Source organism: Falco rusticolus, chromosome 7 (assembly GCF_015220075.1).
Source record: "Falco rusticolus isolate bFalRus1 chromosome 7, bFalRus1.pri, whole genome shotgun sequence".
NCBI classification, from domain to species: Eukaryota; Metazoa; Chordata; class Aves; order Falconiformes; family Falconidae; genus Falco; species Falco rusticolus.
Window position 1 is genome coordinate 46102851 of NC_051193.1, and position 21341 is coordinate 46124191.

Here is a 21341-nt window from a genome sequence, read left to right on the forward strand (position 1 = left end):
AAAATACAAGTTCTCATGATAAATACCAACATAATGAAGAATATTCTGAGAAATTAAAGCAAAGGGATACTCTGCAGGGAAATTTTAGGCTTACGTTCTGTTAATAAGTACTTAGGTCCTGGTATTAGGAGAAGGATAGCTCAAATATTTTGGAATATTGTGGTTCTACCAATGAACTGATAAACCAATTATGAACCATCCCATTGCCAATACATCACAGAATACCTCCAGTTGGAAGCGACCCCTAAGGATCATCAAGTCCAACTCCTTGCAGGACTACCTAAAACTAAAACATATTATTAAGAGCTTCATCCAGACACTGCCTGAACTCGTCAGGCTTGGTGCTGTGACCACTTCCCTGGGGACCCTGTTCCAGTGACTGACCACCCTCTCAGAGAAGAGCCTTTTCCTAATGCCCAATCTTAACATCCCCTGATGCAATTTCATTCCATTTCCTTGCATCCTGTCCCAGGTCACCTTTCCCTCTGCTGCCTCCCTTGAGGAGATTGGTGAGGTCACCCCTCAGCCTTCTCTTCTCCGAGCTGAACAAACCAAGTGACCTTGGCTGCTTCTCTTAAGTCTTATCCTCAAGACCTTTCACCATCTTGGTCATCATCCTCTAGATACACTCTAATAGCTGATATCCTTACATTGAGGCATCCAGAACTGCACAGATACTCGAGGTAGGGTCACACCAGTGCAGTGTAGAGTGAGACAATGACAATTCCTTCCTATTGCTGGACAATAGAGATTATATGTTGGTTTTGCTAATAACTGTTGAACCACAATTACATTTTGTCATTTAAAACAACATTCAAGTTCACTCCAGAAAATGCCGACTCTTTTCATTCTCCAATATACAAGTGGAAAAAAATGAAATTCAGAGGTGCTCTACAGGGATGGCAGTAGTGACAAATTTAAGTATCATTTTCACAAGAGCCAAGGAGATGATAGTAATTAGATACTGACATACATCTCATTATGAAAATTCACTGGACAATTGACAGCACTACATTGCAGCTATTGAAAAATCCAGAGCCTCGTATTCCAAGCAATACCATATTTATAATTTGCATTTCTTTGCTGGAAACGGATGGATTAATTTTGACCATACAGGTAAGTGATGTTATTCCACAGATACTGCTTTATCACCTCAGCTATAGACATAAAGAACTTTATACATGGAGCATGGGAACGCCCCTACTTAAAAAGCATTGGTAACTGCAATAGAATAGTTTACTGCGTAGCAGTGGTACAGTGGGAGCTTCTACCTGTACCATCAGTTAACTGACATAATAAAATGCTATTTCTTACAATCAGTGCTGAATTTAGCTAATCAAATTTTCAAGTCATTTTAGCTAATTAGATTTTTTCAAGTCACAGCTGCTTTTCATGAATAATCAGAATCAATACTTGACCCAAGTTTAATAATATACAATTGATACACACATGCACAGATGCTTCCAGACCATCACTGTATACTCTTATCACTTCCCTGCTACATGAAGTGGGAAAGGGGGTGAGACAGCACTGGAAGTGTTGTCACTCATTAATTTACGATTAACTAGAGTGAGAGAGTACCTGGATCCACACAGCTGAAATGCCTGAGAACACTAAGGACAGCAGGGGCTCTCTGCAGAGAGCACCAGTTCCACTTGTCTGAGGACCCTAACGCTTTCTGACAGGAGACTTGACCAAAAACTCTCATGAAAGGAAGGAGATGTTAACAGACACTCTTCTCTCCAGCTTTTCCATGGGGGGGAAGGCCACACCGCTTGCTACACCGCTTAACTCTTCCAGTGCAGAGGGAAACCCACCCGGCGGCTCTGCCTGAAAGCACAGCAGGTACCGCATGCAAGCGGATTTCTGGTGCTGCTCGCCTTCCGACAGATGGAGCAAAGCAACCAAGAAAAAGCTCGAACGCGAAACACGTACCGCCTCCCTCAGCGCCTTAGCGAGAAGGAGGCACCGCCGGTACCGAAGACGCTTTGACTAAACCCACAACATCACTGCCCAGCGGGGCACGGCGTGCCTCTGCGCCAGGCAGGCTGCCCGCCGCTTCGCTTTCCTCCTCCCAGGGAACGAGGAGCAGCAGGGCGGGGATGCGGGGAATCGCGAACTGGCCCGCAGCCGGGGCTGCGCCCGCCGCCGGGAAGGAGCCCGGGGCCGGGCCGGCAGCAGCCGCGCGAGGGTCACCGCGCGCGTGGCGGGCCGGGCCGCGGTCCCGCTGCCTTCGCCACCAGAGCAGGGCCCCGGCCCGTCGCGCCGCAGGCGTTCAGCGGCCGCAGGCGAGCACCGCCGTCGCTGCCCGACACACGGTTCGGTTACAGCCCGTCCTCGGCTCGCTCCGACCCGCCGACCCCGTCCCGGGGCCCCGGCGACTTCCAGCCACGTTTCGCGAGCGACACCGTCTCGCCGGGGGAAGACACCCGTGCCGGGGCCGCCGGGAGCGGCTGCAGCAGCTCTCGGACAGGCGCGGCTTCGCCCCGGTCCAACGGGCCACGTCCGCCCTCCCCTGCTCCGGCCAGGTCAGGGCTGGGGGTTAACGGCGGCGTGGGCAGGGGCTCTCCCTGCCGCCGCAGCGGGCCCCGACCGCCGGGGTGGGCGGCTGCGGGCAGCTCCCCGCGCTCCCGGGCCGCTCACCTGCTGCTGGATCTTCCCATCCTCGGTGACCACCCAATGGGTGGTGGCGGCGGCGGGCCGCGTCCCCGCGGACAGCAGCGAGCACAGGCCCAGGGCCCAGCCGGAGAAAACCCACACTCGCCCCAGCCCGCCCCGCCCGCCCGCTCCTGCCGCCGCCATCTTCCCCAATCCCGGCCTGCCCGCACCACCCGGAAGCGGAATCACGCCGCCGCCATTTTGGGAGGGGGCGGGCGCACCTCCCGCCGCGGGGCGGCCCCGCCTCTCGGCAGGAACGGGGACAGGCCCCGCGGCGGCCCGCGTTTCCAGGCCGGCAGGCCGGGGCGGCTCCGGGTCGCTGCTTCAGACGGCGCCATTAGCCCGCCGGCCCGGCCTGCTGAGCGCCCGGCCTGCCCTGCGGCGGTAGCAGCCGCGGGGCGGGGGAGGCCGGGCGGGTTCCATGCGGCAGCACCGCGTACCGGTAGCTCCGCGCACAGCTCACCCGGCGGCAGCTTAACGGAGCCTGTATGCGCTTGGAGCTGCCCCCGGTAAGGGCAGAGCCGCTGTCGGGAGATCAGGGCTGGCTGTAGATGCCAGCAAACAGCGTGCGCCGCCGCGCCGAACGCTTTCGTTTCAGAGGACGCGTGTCTGCGCAGCGCTCGCCGGGGCGGCTGGCGGAGCCGGTGGAAGGCAGCTCTGAAAAACACGTCGCTCCGCCTTCCTTCAAACGCTTTTCAGTTACAGAGAAAAAATTATAAACTTTTCCTTTCCTGTTTCAGTTAATGCTAAATACCGACCCTGCAGCAGCCGCCGCCGCCGCCTGTTTGTCCCCAGTCCTGAGCGAGATCCAAGAGCTGCCGCACTCAAACTGTGGTCTGACCTTTCTGAGTTTGTAAGCAAGCTGCAAAAAGCTCTGCTTCGGGGGACAGCAGGCTTCCCACAGCCTGTTGGACAGTAAAATTTGTCTGGAACTCAAGCTCATTAAGTAAAAAAAAAAACCAAGTTGGTTTACAAATGGTGTCATAGTGGTTAAACTAATGCAAGGGATCCAGTTTCTCTCAGGACAGAGGACGTATTCCCACGAGCAGGGTAGTCCCTTACTGCTGCCAGAGTTTTCACATCAGGTGTATTACAGATTTCACATAAAAAAACTCCAGGCCGCTATTCCAAGCCACTCTTACTCTATCATCAGATACTAATAATTTTATTGCACCATCAACAGTGAGGTTAAGACAACGAATGACTTGATTTTCACACAACAATTCCCAAATAAGATTTATGACATGCAGCTTTTGCTGAGTATTTAATTTCCTATGCAAAGTTTTGCATTTAAAAGTTGAATTACTTAAAGTTGAGACAGCTAATGCAGTCTTGCTAACATCTATTCCTTAATGGCTAACAGCTCAATACCTCTACAGCAATCTAAGTTGTCACTAAAACAACAAGGTACCACAGTACCCTTCTACTAAGCCAACAAAAAATGTTGCAGAGTAACTGTGAAGCAATAAGCCAAACAAAATTACAAAATGAATTTATTCCAAAAGCTTAAGGGAACATTTACAATTCAACAAGATGGTGAACAGGTGTCTCCACAAGAAGTCACTGCATGAAAATTAAATATGAAACAGGAAAAAAATAACTCGCTACTTATGAGGCCACAAGAACTTTGCACATCACCTCTGAAAAATAGGAGTCCCATAAAGGTCACTCAAAATTCAGTGAGAAAATGAGTAGCTAGTACCTAGTTATTCTAAATACAAGCTATGTTTAAGCTTTGAGATTACATTTTTAAATGCCCTCAAAAGACAAATTATAGTCACAAGTACAAAATGTCTAATCCCCCCATGCCCCCAATGGAAGCTTATTAGCCATCTAGTACCTATTTTCAGAGTGACATTTTTAATATCTCACAAATTTGTCCTTGAAAGCTCTTGCCAAGTTTGTTGGGTTTAGTGACAAATCTTGAGTTTAGCAGCTGGCACTTAATCAGAAATACAAAGTCAGCTCACATGTTGTGGAATGTCCAAAGTTTTATGCCTACTGCTCCAGAGTTAAGCAAAAATACTTTTAATTTAGCACCAACAATGTCTCTAACTAACACAGTTTTGGCATTCTGGCCTTCTGATTATAGTGATAAATATCAAAGTGTTAATGAAGACACCTGAGTCAGATTCACAAGCAAATACAAATGGAACTAGGTGGGGAAACATCACTTTCAGGCATTAGTCTGTGTCTGTGGATATCAAATGGCTGGACCAAAAAAAAAAAAAAATGAAGGATAAGAAACAATCTTCATTTTTCTAAAGACTAAGCTATTTTACATCAACACGCCCTGTAACACTTATTAAAAATCTTTTCCTCTGTCCCAACTTCTTTTTACTATCTGCTAATTCCTTTACAATGTTGAATGACCTGAGAAGTAAACATTTTGAGTGGTGAGAATAGGAGGGGGAAAAAAAAAAAAAAAAAAAAAAAAAAAAAGCACTGTGCTCTTACATTGGATTTTCTGGGTGTACACCAGTAAATAAGAATCCCAAGTTGCTATGGAAAAAAAAAAGCACGGAATTGTTAACTTTTCCACCTGAATTGAACTACATAGCTGGAATTTTTAATGTTACCCAAAATACAATTTTATTTATATATTTTTAAATGCAACTGTATTAGTAAAAAAACCCTAAAACCAAAGAAAAAAAACCCACAAAACAAAACAAAACCAACCCTCAAGTGCCAACTAATCCAGAAATCTGCAAAACACAGAAAAGAGCCAGTTACTGCTACGGTCCAGCTCCAGCCTATGAAGCTTAATCACTGCATCAGTCTTTACCCATTCCTGGCATAATTCTAGTCATTTATTGTTTTATTTTTCCTGTTCATGTACTGAAATTTCACGGCATAACTATATGCACATATTCATATTAAACATTAAAAATTCATTTGCAAAACATCACTTTTGCATTACAATGCACGGAGAAGAGTAAGATGTGCAAACTAAAAAAATCACATTCTCCACATCTAAGCAAAAGGACAGCTTCATGCTACAAGCAAAAAATTTCCATCCATGTTGCAAACTTAAAAAAAAACCCCAGCATGTATCTCATTGAATTCCATTTTAAGAAGTAAATCAAAGCAAATTCAACAACAGTACTCTTCTCCACATATTGCAAAATATGGTTACAGATGAGGAAAAGATTATTTCAGCTGCTAAGCTTATCTGGCACGTATGTCTGTTGTCGTGCCTTTCCTGTCCATTACTTAATACATAAACTCAATTATATAGTTTCAGTTATGCAGTAGCTGATTTTTAGGTTAATATACAAACTGTCAAGATGTAGCTTTTGATAAAATATCTATGCTCTTTTCCAATTTTGAATCCTGAAGACACTTCAAAAATAAGAACCCAAACCTGCCGACTGTAAGCATCCAAAAATACAGTTGTAGTTTCACTATGGACAAGTTGTAGTCCGTTAGAAAAGTAGATCATACATACAAAGGTATAAAGAACATTTAATTCAGTCTTAGTGGAAGGCAGTCCTTGAAGGAAACAATACTCCAAGCAAACTTGCTGAGTAGCACTTTAGCCCTTCAGGGGCATGGAAGATTTAGCAGTCTACTCAGTAGATTCTTCCTCGGCTACGATTGCCACGTCCTCCCCAGCCTCTGCCTCGTCCACCCCGGAAACCACCTCTTTGCTCTGAAATAAAAGCAAAAACTTTTCATACACATTTTATGCTGTATATAAATTAAAATTAAATAGCAGTAACTTGAGGTATTGAAGGCTAAGTCTCTGAGGCTAATCCTGTTCATATACTATGAGATCTCAGAGTTATACTTTGATGGACAATGGACCCCACTAACTATAAAAGGAGGTCAGAAGAAATAGCCTCTCTAAATTAAATGCAGTCTTTCTGCATACTAATACTATGATACATAACTGTACCATTACTTTGGAATTACACAGAATTCCATTTGGGCCACACCATTATCACAGAATTGAAAACTGGTCCATTTTATTTACACTACCTAGCTCGTCCTTCTGTCCAATAACACCACACCAATCCTGAGGTGTTTGCCTGACTTGCTCCTAGTGATTTTATAAAATGATGGAAACCTGTAACTTTTTCAGTCTATCTGTCATTTTCTACCCTTAACATTTATCACCAGCATACTTAAGCTTTTTTTGCTGGGCTGGTATCTTAACTATATCCAATGAAAAAATTCTTAGACATAGACAGATACTACACAAACTATTTGTATACTTCAGAAAATTTTTCCTTTCCCTTTGTTAAGCATAAATCTGATCACAGCAAAACACTGCACAAAGTATTTTGTTGAAGTTTGGATTTGTTTGAAAATGTACTAAACTCTTACTCCCCTTCTGTGCTTTTTCTTCATGTACAGTCTGAAAATACAAGTCATATTAATCTACAAAGATAACTTTGCGCTTAATGAATACAGAAATAAAAAGTTGATCAGAGGCCTAAGCAGCTTGCTAATAAGAAACAACAGCAAGCAGTAAAACATTTTTCACTGAAAACTTCCTAGTTTTTAGAACCAAGGCTATAAGCTTATCTTAAAAGACACAGCTGCATCACCTTGTCTGCAGTAAGAAATCTGCAGAATATTTTATCTTTTGTTTATCTTTTATCTTGTGCTTTATATGAATTTTTCAACCTACAGGCATGGGTGATAACTTGTCATAGCAGGCTGTTGACTTGGCAGAGGTCTACAGGGAAAACAACACGAACAGCTTGCTGCCGTTGTTGGGCCTATTCATCCAGTCTGCAACTGCTCTCGTGCTTTGCCCAGAAATATGACTTGCAGAGAGACAGAATCACTCTGGGAGCACAAGGATGTAACTGTGTGTAGGCACAGTGAACCTGGCAATTCCCAGACGTTCTGGATCAGGTCTGCAACATCAGCAGTGGCTGTAATGGGAATTCAGCACAGGTCCAGTCTTATGACAGGGGGTGGCCCAGCTCTGCCACTTGCAACAACTGGTCTGTCCAATGGGAAATTTAGGGTGCGAGTGTTGTGTGTCATAACAGAGAACGTAATAGTTCTATTACTAACTGTATAAAACACTACTAAAGCTAATTTGCAAATGACAGTTTATAAACTGGTAACACTCAAACACTGTAATAGATGAACAGCTAGAAAGAGACCATTACACACAAAAACTGGCAACAATACAATTTGACCTTCTAAGAATGGGACAGCAAGATGGCTTAATTTGTTTGTTCCCCCCACCCCAAGGCACAACTGTCACCATACAAAGTTCTGCCAAGCTGCCTAACTTACCGTAAGAAAAACTACCCAGGTTACTGCTGTATTTTCCACTGGGAGGATTATATATTTGCCTGGCATCCCTTTTTGGTCCTGCAGAAGCTTTCTTTGGAGGTGAACTTGAAGTTGTATCTTCACTTGCTCTTTTTTGACTGACAGAAGAAAACAGAACCAGATCATTACACTCCTGTGGTGACAAGTACAGGAATAGCAGTCCAGCCTCAAAGATTAATCACTGAAGCCAGCAGCAGCATAATGAATATACCCCAAATAATACTTCGGAAGAGGAAGTAAGCTTGTCTCCAGTTGATACGGTCTATTGTATCCCTAAAGACTAAGATTATCACTCCACAACCTTAATTCCTTCCCAGATAGCATTATTTCTGACTGTGAAACTTTTAGCTTATGGGCTGTGTATATTATATATACACAGCTTGGGACATTTATTTTGTAAACAGCAAAAAGTAACAGCACTTTTTTTTTTTTTTTTTTTAAATGGAAAACTCTTACCTTGCATCTGCCTTCTGTACTGGTTTCCAGGACAGTGTAACTGTACTTTTATAAGAAGGAGGAATGTGGAAAAGATCCTACGGAGGCAAGAATCGGGCAGTTTATTCTACAGTTAAATTCATATCAAACGTACTTTAAATTTTAGCTACCTGCTGAGACTCTGAAATAACAGTTACTTTCCAACCATGACAGAGGGAGAAGGCAGCAGTAGCTAACTGCCTCATCTGGCTGCCTTAGGCCATACACTTTACTAGGAAATGTAAATGAGATTTATATTAACAGAACAGTGTTTTATAGTGACATAATATGCTTTCTCTCTCTCTCCCTATGCACATCAAGTATCTCATAATGAAGTACAATGGCTCCTACAGGGAGACACCCAATATCCCCTACGGTGGTAAAAGATAGGCTTCTTAATACTATGGGCAAAATTTTTGGTCTATCATGGTGAGCGAGAGATGGGAAGTGAAGAAAGAGAGGAAAAGGTGCTTAAAAGAAATCAGAATGGTTTCAAGGGCTCTACATGGAAGTCTCTCTCTCCAGCTGCTCTCTCTAGACTCTTTAGAGAAAAAGGTACTGTACAGTGGCTTGCTTTGCCTCTCCTCCCTCCTTTACATCTTGCACTCCTTCAGACTACTCCTTACCCCTCCCTGCCACTGCAGGAAAGGGAAATGACAAGGAAAAAAGGCTTGGCCAGAATCCAGAGACCGCTAAAGCAAGGTCTTCTGCTCCTACAGGCAACTAGTACTATGAAAAAGGGCCTCAACACCCTATCCCAACAACAGCAAAGGCTAAGCAGCTTGCATAAACAGCAGATCCAGGTCTCTTCAAAAACAGTAAAGCAGCAGCAACCTTGAGATGGCTAACACTAACTGACACAATATGGTTTAGTTCAAATCTATTCCTTTTTTCTGCATAGGTTACTCTACTGTGTGAATTCACTCCTTCACAATGTGAGGACTTACCTTGATTAAAACATTTATGTTATTGGTTATCTTCAAGGCAACCACTTTAATCTTGTTCTGTAAAAAGAGAAACACCACTGAACATCTATTCTAGCAGCTTTAAATTATGCCAGCTGCATTTGATGAAGTTGTAACGTTAAACTGACTGCTCTTCCTAGTGAATTGCTATAGCAACAGTAATTGTGAAAGGTGTGTACACTTGAGTTTTCACTACAACTATTGTTCAGCTTCTTGCAGTTCTACAACTAACTAGTAGCCTTTAATGTTCCAGTCTATTTCCCACTAAAATTTGCACACACCCTACCCCCCCCTCCCCTGCCAATATATGAAAATTTCCCCTTCAAAACAAAATGCAAGCACAGTTAAGCCAAATGCATATGGATTCAGGGAACAGCTAACACTAAAAGATCATCTTCGCTTGCAAAATGCAGCGCCAAGTAAGATGCAACAGATGTTAGCTGTATGATGCCCTTAATCTGTCTGCATGCTTACAACAGACTGCACGCCATTAATGTGTGCCAGTGGTTATTTTGTTAGGCTCAATCAGAAAAATCAGAATTCCTGAAGAGTACTGACCTCCTCTGTTTTCAGGGCTTCTCCTGTTTTTCCTTGAAGTGCTAGACGAAGCTGTCGAATATATACCTGCAATCCTCGAGCAAAATACTGTAGCCTAAAAAATTTAAAAGCAATCTGTTCATAACTTTACATATTCCCGTAAACTGAAAGCATAAGCAAAGGAAAGCTGTAATCTCATTTTCTTGCACTTAAGGAAAAATGCTCCAAGTCAGTCTTCTATCAATCTGATTTCTGCTTCTTTAGCATCCAGACAGCCGTAAGTCACCCTTTCTAACAGAACTCTAGCACTTGTCTTTAAATAATTACCTGATTTTAAAGTCTTTCAATTTCTCTGCATTCAGCTTTGCTGTGAGGAAATCCGGAAGTTTACGACCCAGCTGATGGAAGCTATACAATAAACATTCCACATAACTGAACTGCAACTTGGGCTCTTCATTGCCAGCATTCTCCCCATTCTCTGCTTCCTCTGGAGGAAGGGGCATATACTCCTAAAGAACAGAAAGAAAAAACATGCATGAGATACATTTATGCAGACTGACTGTTCTTTTGCTGTGTTTGAACTGGAGGATTTATTTATGCTGACAGCTTAAGAAATATCCCGCATCCCTATACTAATGTGATGAACCTCTGCATGAAGTCCTGCTGCAGGTGGTCTGCCTACACTTAGGGGACTTGACACCTCTGACTCAGACAAAATAATACGGTAGCACTGCTACCACAGGAAGCGATAATGTACTGCACCGATGCTTCCGAAACAGCACTGAATTTGCTTAAAATTGTCAGTGCAGATAAAGCCTTTAATGAGATCAACATGAGTCTCTCACAACTGTAAAACTTAGAAGAAAGCCACATGAGTTTACTAGATTGAAAAAATTATGCAGGTAACCGCTTCCTGTATCCACAAAGACTTTGAACTGCAAAATGTTTGACCTTATATTGTAGACAGAGCTATCTTTGAAATAGCCATTTGAGAAAAAAGGATAGATAGATTAATAGAGAAAAATAACTTGTTTTGATGAAAATTTTTTTCTAAGAAGTGTTTTACATGAGTAAACATTGAATTAGTCTTACCAGTAATTTATCAAACAGCTTCTTCAAATTTGACTCAAGTTTTTCCATATCGCCACAAAAGGAACTCATTTCAGCAAGAAGCTTCAACACCTACAAATAAGGATAGCCATTTTTTTGTGTGTTAACCGAAAAGTACAAAACTTAAAAGCGATTATCGCATTGTTAGGGCTGGCATGGTAGAGGTCAGCTGTTACAATTAAACCCCTCCCAAACATCAGGAAAGAATACAAGGAGGAACATGCCTGGTCTATTTTTCATGTCCTCAAACAGAAACACAGGTTTGTGTGTTTAATCCCAACAAGCGTCATTAGTCAACAAGTAAACAAAACTTCGTCTCCCACATCTGCAGCACAACTTGCCTTCAAAGTGAGATTCACAGAGATCTGACTGAAGCTGCAGCACTGATTAACATAAGCAAAATTACAGACATTAAGCCACTCCCTTAGGAGGCTAAATTAGCACAAGCCAGGCAACAATCATTTCAGTAAACGCTATGTGCTTAAAAAAAATCGACAGTAATATAAAAATGATTACAGCAACCGACTTATTTTAGCCTTGCCTCAACAGCTTGGGACAAGTGACACATGCTTTAAAAGGCAGTGCTCAGTCATGCCTCAATACAGCAAATTTTTTTTCCTAGTGTAGCTACTTTTCCTCCAAGCCAAGAACTGAAAACCACTTAAGAAAGGAGTTAATAATTTTTAAATAGCTGTATTCCTCAAAGATGCTTATTTTTTATGATTTGAAAGACATTTTAGTTTTGGCTTACCTCTAACTGGATATCAAGACCTTCCACTGGAGTAGTCAAAGAACTGAGGTTTGGCAGAACATGCTCACAAAAGTATGTAACAAATTTTGTGGAATGAACATTTTTCTGCAAAAAACACCACACATTATCCAGACTACTCCGAGTTTGGAGTTAAATGTTCTTCTCCCCCATCACTCCGCCACCCTTATAAATGCCTACCACACAGCTATACCTTAAAAGCTTTATTAAACTTCCCTCTAACTCCTAGAACTCAAAGGCCTTTCCAGGTAACTTAAACTCAGAGGCTGTCTGCAACAGGGGCTGAAAAGACTGACTATAACCCAAGAATACGCCTTTTAAGTGCTACAATTGCCTGGCACTTGACTTGAAATAACCTAACTCATACATGTGTGGACCTGATGTGAGAATTTTGTCATAATTCACGCTAACATCTTAAATTTGAAATAAAGTGTTGAAAAGCAGAGAAAACCACAATAGCTCTTTGTATTTGGAGGCTTTAAGGATGTTTTACAACATTAGAAGCTGAATTTGGAGAAGTACTGATCCGCTGTCATTCTAACACAATCATTGAGAATGCTGAAGAGAAGCAGCAGCTATTAACTTTCCACTATATTCCTCATGCAAAGAAATACATACCGAGAAGAGTGGCACTGCCTGCCTAGTACACTGTAGAAGTCTGTCCACACAATCTGGATCAGATGGATTGAACGTTTGTTCCAGGTCAGCTTGTTCAGCCACCAGCTCCACTAGTTGCTGCCTCCCACTTACTGTCTGTAAGCTTTTTAATCCAGACAGTATTTTCATGAAAAGGACAAATTCCTCGCCTGTCACATCTTCCAGCACCTTAATAGAACATCAGAACACATATTTTTATGGTGGTAACTTGCAAACCTCCAAGTCAAACCTGCTTGATTTGAGAAGGTAAAGTATGCAGACATTCAGCATTTAAATTTGCTTCTAGTTATTAAAGAACAAAAGTTTAACACATGAAAACATGCGGTATAATTATATGCACCTCCCAATTAAAGTCGCTGCCATCGAGTTGTACATAGGAAACATTATTTTTCTTGAACTCTAAAAACATATTTTTTACCTAACAGAATCAGACGCTTCAGGCAGAAAAAACATTATATTAGTATCTACTCATTATTGAGTATATACTTTTTGTATCTTTCTCAGCTTGGGGAATGTACAGGATTCTCATGAAATTCAACGAAGACAAATGCAAAGTCTTGCACCTGAGATGAACAAACTTCCCTGCGTCAGCACATGTTGGGGACTTGCTGGGGAACTGCTCTGATGTAAAGACCCTGGGGGTTCTGGGGGACAGGAGGCTAAACGCAAATGTCAGCAGCATTCCTTGGGTGATGAACAGTGTCCTGGGCTGTGACAAGAGCATAGCCCAGAGGGAACTAACAAGACTGAGGGAAGCAAAGGGATTGAGGCTTCTCCTTTGCTATGTCCTTATTAGAAGAAATCTGGAATACTGCACCTGGTGTGGGGACCTCCTGTATGAGGAAGTTATTGATAAGCTTTTGAAAGCCCGGCCAACAAGGTCATTGGTATCTACAGCACATAACCTGTGAGGAGAACCTAAGGAAACTGGGCTTTTTCAGGCTAAAGGAAAAAAGTCATAAGGGGGTGAGACAACCTAAACACTCAATAGCAAGTCACTAAGGGCAGGAACCAGGTTCTTTACTGAGGTGGACAGGGTGAGAATGAGACAATGATACAAAACTGAAATGGGAAGTTCCAACTGGATAAAGAAAACCCAAAATAATCTTGAGGACAATTAAACATCCAAGCTGGTTGCCCAGACATGGGAAATTTCCATTCTTACACATTTTCAAAACCCAACTGGACGAAACACCCAGAAATCTGAACTGAATTCAGCTGAGCATGATTCACTGAGGTGATCAATCTTCCAAAGTCCCTTTCCAATGTGAATGATTCTATGATTCTAATAAAAGTCGCTCTTACAAAATGAGAAAAGCCTAGCATTATTTTAACATTCCCACAAAAAAATACTGCAAAGTTCGGATTGTAGCAAATAGGATAACTAGAAAACTGCATTTGTACAATGCTTAACTCTACTTGTGGTTTAAACAGACCTCCAAAGCAATGCCAGTGATAAGGGATGGTTTAATAATACTTAGGTTTGTACTGAAACAAGACATTCACCTTCTTTGATTCAGTCAATATGAACTCTTCCACCTCCTTTGTCATCACCTCCTCAGGCAGGGTTTTCAGTTTTGTAGAGAGGAACTTGATAGCTCGCTCTCTCACAATATCCTCTCCTTGAAGAATTTGACTGAATAAGCCTCCCAAAGTCCCTGAATGGAGAATAAATCAGGTAACGCAAATTATTTTAGAAGTTAAGAGCTGAACCTTCTATACAGAAGAAAGAAGTTTCCTCCTGTAAGATTCCATGACACATTTAAAATAACTGCTATACTAACTTTCAAGAAAACCCACAAATTTCACATAGCGTGACATAGGAATGCACATTCTTTTATTGGTTTGTATAATTCAGATCCGCAGTTATCAAAAAAGTTCAGTATTGTTTGTAAAACGAAACAATGAGTGTGTGTCACACTTTTGCACTGTACTAAGAAAATACAGAATGAGTCCTGTTCTCAACCTACTAGAGACTGGGAAGTACTGATAAAAGACATTTATAGAAAAATGTGTCCTTTACCTTTGGCATCCATCTTAAATATACTGAGCAAAGCATTGTTCACCAAATTGAATTCTGCAGAATCATCTGAGGAGAGAAAAAAAATTGACATGCATGTCCTTGAAATGCAAACATAAGAGCAGAAAAACAGATTTTTGATATGACACAAGAAGCGTTCTATCCTCAGCATTTAATCACAAACAACATAACTTTGTTTTTTAATACTACTGGACTGAGGAAACAGAAAGCTATAATTATAAAAGCTGGAAGCAAAACAAAAAAAGCTATTTGACACTTCAGCCTGTCTGCCAAAACATTAATATTATAAACTTGATAAGACTGAAAACCTGAAGGGAAGTTATTAATCAATATATTTAGTCATTTTAGCAAGCAGCTGAATAAACAAGCTGACCTTTACTAAATTAAGGTAAAATAAACATTTATTTTTAAACTCTTCAGTAATCTATAGTGTTTCTAGGTGGAAGAAAGAAATTTTGTTTTGGATTAAATGGAGAAATGTGTAAGTCTCGTAAAAAAAACAAATCCAAAACAAAAAAAACCCCAGAGACTCAATTGTGCATTTTTAATACAGATTTGAACATCTAATATTCAGCACTCTAACTTACTGAGATTAAAAATACATATGTATCATTAAATTCTGAATTAAATATTTTGTACCAAATATGCACTTTATGGAAGCAAATGCCTTCAGGATTTTTAAAGTTCCTGAGCATGTGGATTAGAAATCCAGTAACCCTTTTTCAGAAGGCAATTTGCTGCAGTCCATAACTGGTGGGATCTGCCCTCCCCCCCTTTCAACAGATGCTTTCAGACAACATGAATGAAAAAAAAATGGTTTTATTTAAAAGAGATTTTCAGATTAGATTAGACTAATTGGCAACCTTTCAGCAGAATTAGCAGCATAACTGTACAGCAAATATAAAGAGGTTGGGGAGGAAGATCAGAAGCAGGACATATATGGCACTGGGACAGACTGCTTTGTAACAAATTATGAATCAAACAGAAAAAGTTTTACAGAACAAAACTGTATACGTTTTTAGGTGTGTCACAAGATCAGCCAGGAAGCTACCAACGTCTCCTACCTGACTGCAGAAGCTGGGTCAGTATGTCTGCTACCCGAGGAAGATTATCTCCAGTGGCAAACTGAGGCAATTCCTTGATTGCTTGTCGCCGGATCTGTCAAAATTGTATCATGGAAATAAAAAATTTAAGTAATTACAAAACCCCACAACCACTCAGGAAATTCAACTACCAAAGTTTGGCAGAAAAATCAGAGAAATTTGAGAAAATGACCACTTATTTTTTAACTTATTTTTTTATCATATTCCAAAAGCCACATTCAAGTTTCAGACTTCAACGGCAGTCCAAACTTTGTATTACAGTCTGTGAAGCTATTATGACGTATTTACGAAGAAAATTATAGATTTTTCTTAGGTCTAAGCAGGACTGGAGAAAACCCAAATTCCAACAGCCCCTCTGTTCATAAAATAATTTGTTTGATCAACAAAATAAAGGGCTGGAATCTGTTATTATGGAGTTTTATGTGCCAACAGGAAAGATAGTTTTATGGTTGTGCATGTGGCAGAGACAAACTCTAGGCTTTGTTTCCAGCACTGACAAAAATCCTTGAATGATTTGCCCAAATAATTTAGAACCGAAATGAAGAACTGGTAACTAAAGATATTTCAAAGGTACAGCTTCTATCAACACCACAGAAGCAGCATGAAGCATCTCAAGACTTCTCAAGACTAATAAATTCAAAATCACATCCCCATGGTTCTCAGGTGTGAACAAAATTCTCTTGCCTTCCAGCAGGATTTATTAGAATCATTTACCCCGAAGTGCTTTTTGAAAGGAAAAAATGTAATAGATATCCAAATGAACTGTATCTAAGTTTCCTTCTACAGAGATATCCCTTTGATCAGTGATGAGAGTGAGAAAGACAAATGAAAAGTGATGTATCCTCCCATATCATCACACAACAGATCCTTCTATAGCAGGAATACAACTAAGCATTACATTTTCCAAAGACCAACCCTCCCCTTCCAAAAGACATAACCTATTAAAAAACAAAATCAAACAAAAAAAAAAAAGACAAAATACGAATTCAACTTGTCAACTTGCTACACAGTTCTTATTCTTACAGAAACATCTTCATCTTCACAGAGGTCCAACTGGGCATTGATAGCTGAGTCGGCGAGCTCAGGAAAATGCTTGAAGAATTTAGGAATAAACTGGGCTGCAAGTCTCTTCTCCTTGGTACCTCCTTTCACAGCATCCAAGATTGCCTGGTATGCATCCTTATGCTTAAAGGGGAAAAACAGAATACATAAATAGAAAAATCTTGGGTTAGTAGCAAGACAAGGCAAGGATTTTTTCCTCTCCCATTCACTTCAGCTGTTTAACTGAACTTTATTATACAAGCTTCATACAAAGAAATACACTTATCTCTCAGACCAATATAACTGTGCCAATTTAGTAAAATTTGCCTCTATTGACCAGCTTTTACTGTTATCCTGGTTCCTCTATCTGTTCAAGTGCTTACCGTTCAAACTGCCAGGCCTAAGGCTAACAGCTCTTGCACATCACTTGTGATTAGATTAGTGCAGACTCAATGAATTACAAGATCACCTTCACTGAGCCTGGGCAGTTCTTCAAGGAGCTTCTGTCTGCTCATTTATTGTCTCTCAAGTAGAAGTTACCTCTCCCAACAACTGTGCCACTGGGCTGGGTCACAAATGTTTTTAATGTATGTTGCCTAAAGCATCTCTGGCATCTGTTCAAGCAGTTAACTTAATCTGAGGTAAAACACAGTTCTCAAAAGGTCCGTTATCAGAGACTAGATAAAAAAAAAAAAGAAGTCACCAGTTGAAATATAGGAATAAACACTTCAGAGAAGGATATTCCCTAGCTGCTCCAACTAGAACCACACAGGCATTTCTGACTTTGTGCCCGCAGGACTCAAACTTCAGGATAAATGGAAGCTTTGTTGTGGTTAGCTATGTGTTTGTGGAATAAACGTCAGCATTATTAGGATGTTAGCAGAAACCAGAACCTTCTATCATTAACTTTCCTCATGGTTGTGAAAAGAATGCTTTAGACAACTTACCCTACTGTGAACAATGACATCAACAGCACCAGACACTTTGCTTTATTAACATTAAATTTCCCAGAGCCACATATATCATCACCTCTACTCCACATAAAAGTTCACCCACAGCAAACAGAGATACTAATTTACAAAGCAGTATACTGCATTAATTCCCCCTAAAGTAAGCTTTAACATTTAGTACCAATGATCCTTAAACACTCCCTACACCTTGTTGACAGCTCTCCATGTTGCCAGATTCTGAACTAGACTGGGACACTGATATAGAAAAAAATAACAGACGAAAAAAATGGTTGCTTTTCAGTGGATCCACATCCCCACCTGGCTTGTTCTGCAGCTGTGCCAACACAGTCCACTCAACAGCAAAGGCAGGAATGAACCAGCACAAACTAACAACGAATACACGTTATTAGAGTCATTGGTTCTCAGACTGCATATTAAGAACAACTTTTTTATGCAACAAATTATTTGGACTTACTATATATTAAAAGAGCATTCATACAACAATGAAATAGAGTACCTTGTGTTCCATGAATTTCTATTACTGCATGCTAACCACTCCTATCATTTAGACAAAACACAGCTCAGGCAGGAGTTTGTTTTGCTCTGTCCCTGGCAGCACTAAATACTCAAGAAAAAAACGTAGGCAACTGTGGCAGCAGTGTGATCCTTGAGTTTTGCACACTTCCTCCCAATCTCTAACAGAGGAATGTCCCAAGCCTAAGACAGGGTCCAGACCTTTATTTTTAGTAACTGTCAATTGACCAATCATCCATTAATTTATCTAGATTAGTTCTTGAACCAAGTCATACTCTATAACGTCCTGTGACAAGCTGCACAATGTGTTATGGAGAAAAGTTCCATCTTCCACTTTATTTTAAGCCTGCTTCCCAATAGTTTTCTTCCAAGTTCTTACCTTCATTCCACTCATGATGTAGACTCATCATACCTGAGCCACTTTCTCAACTGAAACACTCTTTTACAAGCTCAATACTGCGAGCTTTTTAAATCACTCCTCTTAACATCATACTTCTGGTTGTCCCCTTGCTCTTCTCATGTTCAAAGTTTTTTTTTTTTGAGACAGGGTGACTATGACTTTTTGTAGTGAGAGATCATGTTCATTAAGTTGTTACAAGGTAATAAAGTAATAAGTAGGATAAAACTGATGAATAAAAGCAATTACTTGTGACTTCTCAGAATGCAAAAATTTGAGACATCAAATAAGATTATGAAATGACAAGTTCAAAGGAGGTAACTCCTTCACAAACGTTTATGAAGTAATGGAATATTTTGCCACAGAATGTTTGTACGTCAAAATATAATCAGGTAAAAAAAGTATCAGAAATATTTGCTGAAAAACAGTCTAGCAAGATACACTAATTACAAAGACACTATCTGGCTCTGGAAGTCCACAAGCTGAAGAGAGGCAAAGGTGGGAGAGCGTATCAAGAATCATCATTTTATACTTACCCTCCGAGGTTCTTACACATCTGCTACCTGGTCACAGGCTGCATTTCTTAACTACACTGGAGTTTGTTCTACCAAAGACAGCCATTCTTATCTCAGAAAAGCTACCCAGAATAGTCAAAATGATGGACTATGTATTTGTAAAAAGGCACAGCAATAGCATCTGTTTTATTCTGCATCTTTCCCTATAGTTCCCAACATTTTAGTAGCATTTTTTTGAAAACTTTTTTAAAAAAAAAACAAAATAAAAAAACTCCAACCACCGTATTATTCATTCTCTTTAAAGAACTTTCCAAATGACCTTGCATAGTAGTATCTAGTTTAAAATCCACTGCTAGGTATATCATAGAATCACACAACAGTTTGGGTCGGAAGTGACCTTAAAGATCATCTAGTTCCAACCTCCCTGCCATGGGCAGGGACACCTGCCACTAGACCAGGTTGCTCAAAGCCCCATCCAGTCTGGCCTTGAACACCGCCAGGGATGGGGCATCCACAGCTTCTCAGGGCAATGGGTGCCAGTGCCTCACCACCCTCATGGTAAAGAATTTCTTCCTTGTATCTAATCCAAATCTACCCTCTTTTAGTTTAAAACCATTACCTTTTGTCCTATCGCTACAGGACCTACTAACACACGCAAAGCTACTTTCCTACTTATGTATATTATGACAAAAAACCCAAAAGTATCTGCTGCTTTTTCAAGTAGCCACTCAGTAAAATGAGAGCCTAATAAGATTCAAAACTAGTTTTAACAAACCATACTATTTAGTATAGGTAATACATTAAGTCATCATCTTGTTTTGAATAATTCAGTAACAGCATAAACAAACAGAAGATCTTGCCAGGATTTTACAGACAAGAATCTCCTTTAGCCACTAAGATCGACATTCCATTCTTGCCTTAAGGAAAAACAAGAAAAAGAAAAAGGGGGAAGAGGGGGTGGTGTCTGAAGGCTGTTATCAAACCATAATAAACTTCATCTTCGTACAGCGTGTCTTTTAGCAAGAGAGCTTGCCAGAAGCTCTCCGGAACTGCAAGTGCGCTGGATCAGATCTGGATGACTACCGGCGTCCTCCTGAAGGCTTCAATTCGCCAGGCGAAACTCCCCGCCCCCATACAAAAAAGCAGTCTGACTCTCGCTAATAACTAGTTAATATCCGCGACGCCACATTTAAAAAGAGGAGGAGAAGGATGCAAAAGCGACGACAGCTGCCACCACCCCTGAAGAACCGCAGGCACACAGTTCACCGCTACCCGACTCCCCATCCCCCACGCCCCGGTCGTGAGAAAACCCACATCTAACCGCCCCGGGAAACAGTCCGGTGCTTGGCGCGGCGGCCGGCCCCCGCGGCGCAGCCCCGTCTCGCCTGCCCGCCCAGCCCGGAACTCCCCGCTGCGGCGGCAGCGCTGCGCTACTCGAGCCCGAGGCCTAGCGAGGCCTTGCAGGCCGTAGCCATGCCGCACCTGGCCCGCCGTCTCGGTGGCGTCCGCCAGGATCCCGTAGTTGCGGTAGAGCTCCTCCACGGTGGGCATGGCGCGGCGGGGAAGGGGCAGAAACCGCCGCTGCAACCGAAGGCGCTACTGACGCCGCTGCTGCTCAGGCCGCCGCTACCGCTCGGGCCGCCGCCGTCACCACCAACGAGGCGGAAGTCCCAGAGCGGGCGTGCGCCTGCGCCCCGCAGCGCCCCCAGCCGGCTGGCGGCTGCGGCGGCGGGCCGCGCTGGAGGCGGGCGGGCAGCCGGGGGAGCGGGGCGGGGCACAGCGGTGGGGCGGGGGGCACAGACCCCCGGCCGGTGGCCAGGGCAGCCCCGGCTTTGGGAGCGCGGCACGCGGGGCGCCCCCACCGCTGCCCGGCGGTGACCGCGTTGCAGAGCCAGCGGCTTGTGCCCGCCCGGCCCCGGTCCCCAGCCCGCGCCCCGCGGCTGCTCCCGCTGCCGGGGCGGTGGGGCGGCAGGTGCGGGTTTGCTCAGGCACCCGCCGTGTTCTTTTACCCTTTGCAAACTTTTTTTTTTTTCTCCTCTGAGCTTTTCTTGACACTCCTCCTTTCCCCAGTTGCTGTCACCCCCAGCTACTAGTTTCTGTGCCCTTTTTTGTCTCTCATACACAGGTAACATGAAAGACATACAAGAAGTGTCTGTTGTACACCGAACTCCTGGTGCGAGAAAGAGACTAGTTCCCATCATGCGGTGACTTTCATCTTCTCCTGCAAAGGAAAGAACTCCCCAATTCCAGCGTACAGAAACAGAAGTATCGACAGCTGATGTCAATGGAGGC

At 42.4% G+C, this 21341-nt stretch overlaps 2 protein-coding genes across 2 annotated transcripts in view; both read right to left on the bottom strand.

The window, feature by feature from the left end:
* Nucleotides 1–2817, bottom strand: part of TTC17 (tetratricopeptide repeat domain 17) — a 59368-nt gene extending 56551 nt beyond the window's left edge. The window contains exon 1 of the mRNA XM_037395578.1: nt 2644–2817. Coding sequence (XP_037251475.1) covers nt 2644–2802 — 159 coding nt within the window. The 5' untranslated portion in view covers nt 2803–2817. The remainder of the gene's footprint in view (nt 1–2643) is intronic.
* Nucleotides 2818–4133: 1316 nt separating this feature from the next.
* API5 (apoptosis inhibitor 5) lies at nt 4134–20600 on the bottom strand. The gene is made up of 14 exons (XM_037395580.1): nt 20532–20600; nt 16636–16797; nt 15574–15667; nt 14492–14557; nt 13975–14126; nt 12430–12636; nt 11794–11898; nt 11025–11114; nt 10260–10441; nt 9954–10047; nt 9378–9434; nt 8413–8489; nt 7918–8054; nt 4134–6310 (listed from the first exon to the last, which is right to left on the bottom strand). Exons 1-14 carry the CDS (start codon nt 20598–20600, stop codon nt 6231–6233), a joined length of 1572 nt encoding a protein of 523 aa, XP_037251477.1. The 3' UTR covers nt 4134–6230.
* Between the last annotated feature and the right edge of the window lie 741 nt (nt 20601–21341).

Coding starts and splice junctions, on each gene's coding strand:
- API5 (XM_037395580.1), bottom strand. CDS start 20,600: ATGCCCACCGTGGAGGAGCTCTACCGCAACTACGGGATCCTGGCGGAC. Junction 14,127..14,491: donor ATTTAAGATGGATGCCAAAG/GTAAAGGACACA, acceptor TTCTCCATTCAG/GGACTTTGGGAGGCTTATTC. Junction 9,435..9,953: donor AAGCCCTGAAAACAGAGGAG/GTCAGTACTCTT, acceptor CTCTTTTTACAG/AACAAGATTAAAGTGGTTGC.